At 29.1% G+C, this 8,666-nt stretch overlaps 1 protein-coding gene across 1 annotated transcript; it reads left to right on the forward strand.

Annotated features, from left to right (window-relative positions):
• Positions 1-24: 24 nt before the first annotated feature.
• Positions 25-8,660, forward strand: LOC113367560 (serine/threonine-protein kinase pelle-like). The gene is made up of 11 exons (XM_026609157.1): positions 25-345; positions 2,868-2,974; positions 3,052-3,197; positions 3,272-3,489; positions 4,091-4,247; positions 4,308-4,478; positions 4,568-4,700; positions 7,238-7,388; positions 8,072-8,143; positions 8,250-8,376; positions 8,512-8,660. The coding sequence occupies exons 1-11, from the start codon at positions 205-207 to the stop codon at positions 8,658-8,660; spliced, it is 1,572 nt and encodes a 523-aa protein (XP_026464942.1). The 5' UTR covers positions 25-204.
• The last annotated feature ends 6 nt before the right edge of the window (positions 8,661-8,666 follow it).

An 8,666-nucleotide genomic window follows, 5' to 3' on the forward strand; every position in this document is an offset into this window, starting at 1 on the left:
GCTAAAACAACAAAACTACAAGAACTGTCAAACACATACCGTACATTAATACAGTTATACCATTAAAACATGTTTTATTTTCTTTCAAACTCAGTCATTTAATGGCACTGATCGCATCCAAGAAAATGAACACTTTCTCGTGCGCTGTTATCAGTGTAGTGTGTAAATTTATGTGAAAACATTGAGCAACTTCTAATTTTAACAATGATGTCGAACGGACGGGAACACAAGTATATTTATAATATGTTTTATAGTGAAAGACTAAAGCTTTGCAGACTTCTTGACGAAAATGATAAATGGAAAGAACTCGCAGGGCATATGCAATTTGATGTTTGTACTGTGCAGGTGAAAAAAACTATTATTAAATCTTGTATCAGTAATAAATCTAATCAAATTATAATACACCATGTCTGAACAAACTAAAAACTTTCTACATATGTACAAAATACATACAATTATTCTAAACATTTTTAGCAAAGATGCTAAAAAATATCCTTTGGAAGTGTTTACTTTAGCATTCAGATGTCTTCAGTCATTTGTTCATATATGGTGGCATTCTTTCTTCCAATTTCGATTACATCCCATTTAATAATCAACATATTAAATTAAAATGTATTATTTTATATCATAGATTTTTGTTAAAAACTCTTCCCTATTTTAATTCCATATATGAAATTTTCATTTATCACTATTTTGCGTTTCTTGGGTTTTGCCCACTTGTTAGTCATTGCGATTTCATTAGAAATTATATACATTTCTGGTGTATTTATTATGCATTCAGCAAATTTATGTAAATATTTTGCATTGTAATTAAACATTCATGAATTTTTATTATACCTTTTTTTTAAATTTATTTATTTAGCATTATATATTTTTCCATATCTCAGTCAGACAGGAGTGCCTGGTATAAGAATTTTGGGTAAATTTATACATTTATGCATATATGTCTATATAGTTTATATATATTTAATAATACTATATATAGTCTATGCATATATTTATCTATTTTATATTACTTTATTTTAAAATATCTGATTTATATAAAAAATTAAGTACAAGAGTCCTATTTAACTAATAAAGTTAATTTTGGTTATATCTGGTATAGTTTTTTATCTTATTGTTAGAAAACATAAAAGTTTTAATATAATCAAATAGTTTATTTAACTGGTAGTGCATGGCATTGTGTCTTGAGGCAAATTGCTGGATCTTCCCGTACAAAAAATTAACATTTTTAAATAAGCTGTAATATTATTTAAAAACAAAAAAATTGAATTTTGAAATTTTTGAAAAAAATGACTTTGAAAGTTTGAAATATTTTTTATATTTTGAAACTTAAAAAAAAATTAAATTATTTTTAAAGCAATCGTGGTGCGTAGCTGTTTCATGGACGAAATATCGAAGCGCGTAAGCGCCGCGTCTCAGTCTAACGATAAACAGTAGTACCGAACCCATAGATATGTAAACAAAATTTTAACTTATTATTGATGTCCGACAATTCGATGTACATTTGTCTAATGATATTTTTTTATTGTTAAATGGTGTTTTTTTACTTTATTTATCGGATCTCCCAAACTCTTAGATTCTTCATTTTGTCAATACAAAATGTTTTTTGAATCATTCAAATCGGTCGCTACGTTCTCTTCAACACTAAATTACCATTTTTGGCACTTTTTGCCCCTTCTTCTATTCTTCTATCTTCTGAACGGCTGGACCTGCCTTTGCCAGAAACTAATAAGCACGTCTCCTTATCAATAGGAATCGAATGTTATTTGAATCATTCAAATCGGTTGATCCGTATTCTTGAAATCGTCGACAAAAAATTGACAAACATACATTCATTTATTCTATGGTATGCCAAAATGCTCAGAAATTTTTGAAACGCAAAGATATATAAAAATTGGCATTTTCATAAAAAAAATAAAATTTCTGTGACAATCTTGGCAAAGTATAATCACAATGTGCGCCAAGTTTCATTAAATTCGCAAAATTCGCAAAATTCTCAAAATTCGCTTTTGAGAAAACACCATAATGCACCTAGGCCGAACGTGCTCTCAACCTGAAATTAGGCTAGTTTCAGGTCAAAGTGCAATATCGCATATCTTGAAAACTACCGTGTGAACCAATTTAAAAATTTGGTCACAATCTTGATAAAGTATAATAACAATATGTGCCAAGTTTCATTGAATTCGCACGATCCGTTTTTTGAGAAAATACTATGGTGCACCTAGGCGAAAAGTGCTCCCAACCTGAAACTAGGCTAGTTTTAGGTCAGAGTGTAATCTCGCATATCTCAGAAACTACAGTATGAACCAATTTAAAAATTTTTTCACGATCTTAGTAAAGTATAATAACAACGTGTGCCAAGTTTTATTAAATTCGCAAGATTCGCTTTCGAAACTTACCCTTTTGACAAACTTACCTCTCGGCAAGAAAATTTTTAAATTATTATTCGATAATATATTTTTCTTGTATATTTTTATTTTGGCCAAAACTTAAATTTATATGTTACTGTTAATTAATTTCTGGGATATTCTTTATTAGTTAATTCAATATTGCAGTAGCAATTACGCATATATGATGAATTACATACTTGAATTTTCACACAACTGGTAAAACCACAAAACTCCTGAATTTCAAACTAAGTTAGTTACTCACAATTCTATAATTATAATAACTCCTACGTATTTGAAAATGCATAGAATTATATAAAAATTATTTTCCCAGAATAGTCTTTCAATTGATTTTATTTGCACATGTTGCATATGCGGAGGTCTTGTTAAGAATTGCAATTTGCCTTAATACAAAATTCCACTTACATTTAGTTTGTGTTTTTATATAAAATTAAACAATGTTTAATTTTCTGGTAGGACATTGAACGCAAGACGAGATGCGGAGGATCTCCTTCCGATGAATTATTGACTTTATGGGGTCGTCACAATCACACAATTCTTGAATTATTTATTTTATTGTCAAGGTTTGCATTTTTGTACATATTATTGACTAATTTGTATTAAACTTATGTGTTTAACTTTTCAATCATTTTTTATTCAGAATGAATCACTTTAAAGCGATGGAAGAAATTAAACAATCTGTTGATCCAAGATATCATCAGCTGATAAAGAGTTACGAAGAACATTTATGCACAAATTTTGCTCAGCTTGGACCTAGACAGATTAATGGTAATGCACGCAATTCAGGTAAGAAACTCAACTAGTATTTATTACAATATAGCATTATAATTATTATAATAATATTATAATTTATTTTTTAGAAGTTAGTGATTCTGATAATGTTGCAGTCATCACCAAATCTTCAAAAATACTCAATGTGCTTAAGCCTAAGCAACCTAATATAGTTGTACAAATAGAAAGTATTAATAATAATAATAATGCACAAACTAGTGATGAAAATAATGAAAATGTTTTGACACCACCTACGAACAGGTCTCATCAAATGCCGTTCCAAAGGCGTTTGTCTCCACAACCACAGGTAAAATCTTGTAATAACTTCTCGATAATTAACTTTTCAAAGGAAAAGTTTATTTTTGTGATTCTAGTGAGTTTTTGTATTGTGATACATATGGTCTAAAACAGAAATAGCTATAATCAAACTCAATATAATTATCATCATAATTATTTATTTGTGTAAAGAAAATTAGATACATTTATAATATTTCTCATTCTGACTTAAACTATAATGCCTTTTAAACATAAAAGCAGTCAAATATATATTTATTCAATTAAATTACTAACACATTAAAACTATATCATATATGATTCATATATCAAATAATGAAGATTTTATTTACAGAGGAGTAAACCTCATCATTATTTTACATAAAAACATCATTACTAAACAATTCTACAAAAAATACAGTATTATTAAACCTAATTATAAGCACTTATCAATCCAGAAAAATAAAACTTATTTTCTATGTCAATTTCAACAAGATAAAAACAATTTCATGTTATAAGATCATTTTACCAAAGAGACTTACACAACATTCATACCACCCACATACACACAATGTAAACCTAAAAATAAATTTATAGTATAGAGAATACAATTTATTTTTATGTCCATTATCTAGGCAAAATTTTTAGTTTCCGGAGTATCCGATATTTCGAGTATTAACGAGTCTGCTAGTGCAATTCCTAGAATATCCTATGATGAGCTTCAAGCTGCTACCGATAACTGGAATGAATCTAATGTACTTGGCAGAGGCGGATTTGGAAAAGTTTTTAAAGGTAAAATTTTAGCATATTTAGAAGATTTAAAAAATATTAATTTCGAATATCTTTTATAAGGTTTATGGAAAAATACTGCTGTTGCTATAAAACGTCTGGAGCCACCAAGAGGTATGACGTCTGCTGAAAGTTATAATACTCAAATGGAGCAATCAATGAGAGAATTAAGATATTTAAATGGTTGTCGACATGATAACATTTTGTCACTTTATGGATACAGCATGGATGAAGGTGTGTATAATTAAAAATGTTTTATTTTTACTGTTTATGGTGAAGATTCAATATTTATTCCTAACATAACGTTTTAATTTTTAATACAGGACGAGAACCCTGCCTCGTGTATCAATATATGTCTGGAGGTTCATTAGAACGCAATTTTCAAAGAGCGCGCCATAATTTGCAACCTTCTTTACTTTGGCAACAAAGAAAAAATATTGCTCGTGGTACAGCGAGGTGAGTGAATTGAATAAACAATTTTTGGCTATTTTTACAGATATGAGTTATATTAACTTCCCGTAGGGTAAGTTATTGTAATCGTCCAAAAATCGAAATTGGAAATTTTTGCGATCCTTCACGTTTTGAAGGTTTCTGAACATTTTTGCATACCTCAGAAAAAATGGATGTGTGTGTGTGTGTAAAAACCTCCGCTTTTCCCTTACCTTTGGTCCCGCGTTAGGCATTACTTCGTGGGGGGAGAATCTAGAATGTTAAATTCTTACCTCGATTTTATACTTAGCTTTTGATTGTGCGAAGTCCCATTTGCTCTTTCTCCTTTCTCTGTGTGTATGTATGTATGTGTATGTATGCATGGATACAATTTTTCGTCCACGTTTTTGGGCGCACAGATCAGCCGATTTAAATTGTTCAAAAAACAGTCGATTCCTATTGATAGGATGTGTTGATTAGTTTTTGGCAAAGGCGGGTCTAGCCGTTTCCGATATACGGAGCAAAGAGTGCAGAAAATAGAAATTGAGTTTTTGAGAACGGGAGCATCTGATTTGAATGATCCAAACAACATTCAATTCGTAATGACGGGGAGAAGTGGTGACTAGTTTTTGGCAAAGACAGATCCAGCCGTTTTGGAGATACCGAGCCAAACATGCAAAAAATTGCAGTTTTTGCGAGAACTAAGCATCTAATTTGAATGATTGAAAAAACTTTCTGCTTGTGTTGACAAAACGATTGCTTTTGGATTTTTTTTTGTTTGTATATCGAAAATAATTCAGATTTTAATTTTAATTCTGGCTAAAGTTTTAAAGCTGACTTATATACTTTAAATAAATGATTTTAACTTTGTAGTTCAGTTTGTATAATTTGTTACAGTATTTAATTAATCTAATTTATTTAAAAACATTTAATATTCCTCGAACATTTTGTCACTGTACGGGAAGTTCCAGCAAATGCCTTATGTCACGATGCCATACACTAATTTTGTTATATCGAAATTAATTCGTATTTTAATTTTAGTTCTTGCCAAAGTTCTAAAATTCGCTTATATTCTTCAAATAAATAGTCTTAACTCTGCAATTCATTTCATATAACTATTATAAATAGTAGACAATGTCCTTTCATTTTAAATTAGATTGATTAAGTTTTACTTATTTACTTTTCTGTAAACATATATTAGTTGCAGTATTTATAATAATCCATTTGAAAACCTCGAACCTTAATATTCCTCGAACATTTCTTTGCGGAAGTTCTAGCAATTTACCTTAAGGATGCCATACACCACTAGTTTATTATTCATAAGCTCAACAAACTTTATATAAATATACCATGCTACCTTGACTTACAAGCGTTTCGAAATACTAGCGACAAAGGAGTGATTCATTGTTTCGGCATACGAGCAAAATTTGGGATACGAGCTTTAAGCGAGTAAGAATTCTCTCGAAAAATGTTGATGGCAAAATGGAAATATGAAAAATTTCGTCGTTTGTAACAATCATTTGGGTACCACTTATAAATATTCAAATAATGAAAAAATATCTTTTAAAGATCATGTAATTTATTGAACGCTACAAAATTTTTACGGATCTGAAGGTTGTTTGTGACATTTGGACATATGTTCGCGTAATGTTTATATAATGATCTAGATGTTTTTTGATTACTTGTCAATATAACGTATTACATTTATTGGGTCTATTCAAAATTAATTCGAGGCCTAATCTTCTTCTTCTGGTGGTTGCTGACTGACAACTGCCATATAACAAAATACCCCACATCTTGGTAATGGCTGGGAGATCAGAAAATCTCCATTGTCAGGAGATAGATTGAATAGAGCCGAACTTTGAGATGCTTGTGCTAGAGGTTGTTCAGGCATAAAGGTAGTGTCGATTGTTCCAGGTGGCAACTCATCCGGCTTTGGAAATACAATTCTACTATTAAAATAAAATGTTTTAATATTAATAATAAAAGTAACTAAGATATACCATTAGGTTTATCATTGCGGTCAATGGACCAGGTGGAGGTGGTTCATTGAATGGTGGAATCAAGTTTTGGTCTTGGACAGCTTTGACCAAAAATGCCATGAAATCATTTCGAAGCATTTTTTCTTCTTTGTTGTTCCTAGCTGTTGTCAATTTCTTGACCCAATTGTGAACATTGACACGATCTATATAAATACAATCTGATGAGTACTTTGTCTAATGAAAAGTTACAAAGACTTTTGGTACTAGTTCACCTGATTCTGGCAACTAAGGATTTAAGGAATAAAGTTTTTACTTACCTTGTACATGTTTCAAATTGCTTATTACGAGCCTGAGCTTGCATGTGTTTAAGTGAAAATCGTAATCTAGAGAACTTAATGTGGTGGTGGTATTTGGGGTAGCCATTCTATTGCAAAGGAGAGCAAAATATTATAAACTGAAATTTTGAATTAGTTACTTAATACATTTTCTTTAAATTTTGATTATTTAATTTATGTTGAATACATTTTGTTTTTGATTACTAGATGATCAAAATATATTTTATTCATCTATATATTATTTTAGAGGATTGCAATTTTTGCATACTTACAATCGAGAGAAACCTTTAATTCATGGAGATATTAAATCAGCAAACATTCTACTTGATCAATGCAATGAACCGAGGATTGGAGATTTTGGTCTGGCAAGGGAAGGACCGCATACAGATTACATGAAGGTAAATAAATTCCAAGTTTATATACTTTTCTTATTATTTACCATAATTTTTAAAAAACTATTCAAGTTAAATTTTGAGAAAAATGTAATATAAAACTAAACACTTTACTTTATTCAAACTTCTGCAATAAAACGTCGATTAACATATTTCTCTTAACATTAGTAGATAATGAATTAATGCAAACCATTGTCAAAGAAGTTTAAAATACGTTTAAATGTACATTGGTCAAACAGTTAAAAATCAATCCTATATATTTTATGTTAATTTAGTAATTACAATAATATTTTAATTTTTTTTTCATAATAGTGTATATATCAGATTTTTGTAAAAAGTAGGCCTTGGATTTTTCTTAGAGTTTGAGTTCTTTGTAGGCAGAAATGAAAAAAAGTTAAACTAGTAGTTTATGGCATCGTGCCTTGAAGCAAATCAAAGAAGTTAAAAATCGGTATTTTTATATCAATCAAAAACATCCTATATCACATTATATTTATATAGTTTTGTTTATCAACTTTATTCGTTTTAACAAATAGTTTTTTTCCAAAATTGTCTTATTTTAATTTGACTTTTCTATATATTCATTTCAAACATATATTAGATTTTTTTATTCGTTATTTCACCATATGTATTATAACAATAGGTACCAAGTTTTGATTATATTTTATCAGAATATAATTTAATACCAGGTTACAAGAATCCAAGGTACCAGACCATATCTTCCAGACGAATTTTTGCGCGGAAGAAAATTATCGACAAAGGTATATATAAAATATAATGTAATTTTGAGATTTTTGTATATAACTCTTAAAAGAGTATATTGTTTATAGTTACAATTTTTAGTATAAGTTCATTTATATATTTTAGGTAGATACATATAGTTTTGGCGTTGTATTATTTGAAATCGCAACTGGTTTATCAGTATATGACGACAAACGAAAATACAAATTTCTTAAAGATCACGTAACAGCATATTGTGAAGAAGGGCAGCTAGGTAATTTTTATTCAAATTAATTCAATAACAATGTTTCTTAAATATAAATAAATATATATATATATATATATATATTTATTTGTATGGTACAAATCAATTATATAATTGTATATTATTATTTATTTGGCTTTATAGATGCTCTCCAAGATCTTAGATCTGAAGATTCATCTTCACATGAAGCAAAAAATATTTTTGCTGAACTTATTAAATTGGGACTAATATGTGTGAATAGAATTCCAAATCAACGACCCGAAATGGTGAAAGTGTTGGAATTGCTGGAATAGTGATAA

Source organism: Ctenocephalides felis, unplaced genomic scaffold (genome assembly GCF_003426905.1).
Source record: "Ctenocephalides felis isolate EL2017-DRISC unplaced genomic scaffold, ASM342690v1 CF-g0.4_SCAFFOLD_01170, whole genome shotgun sequence".
Taxonomy (NCBI): domain Eukaryota; kingdom Metazoa; phylum Arthropoda; class Insecta; order Siphonaptera; family Pulicidae; genus Ctenocephalides; species Ctenocephalides felis.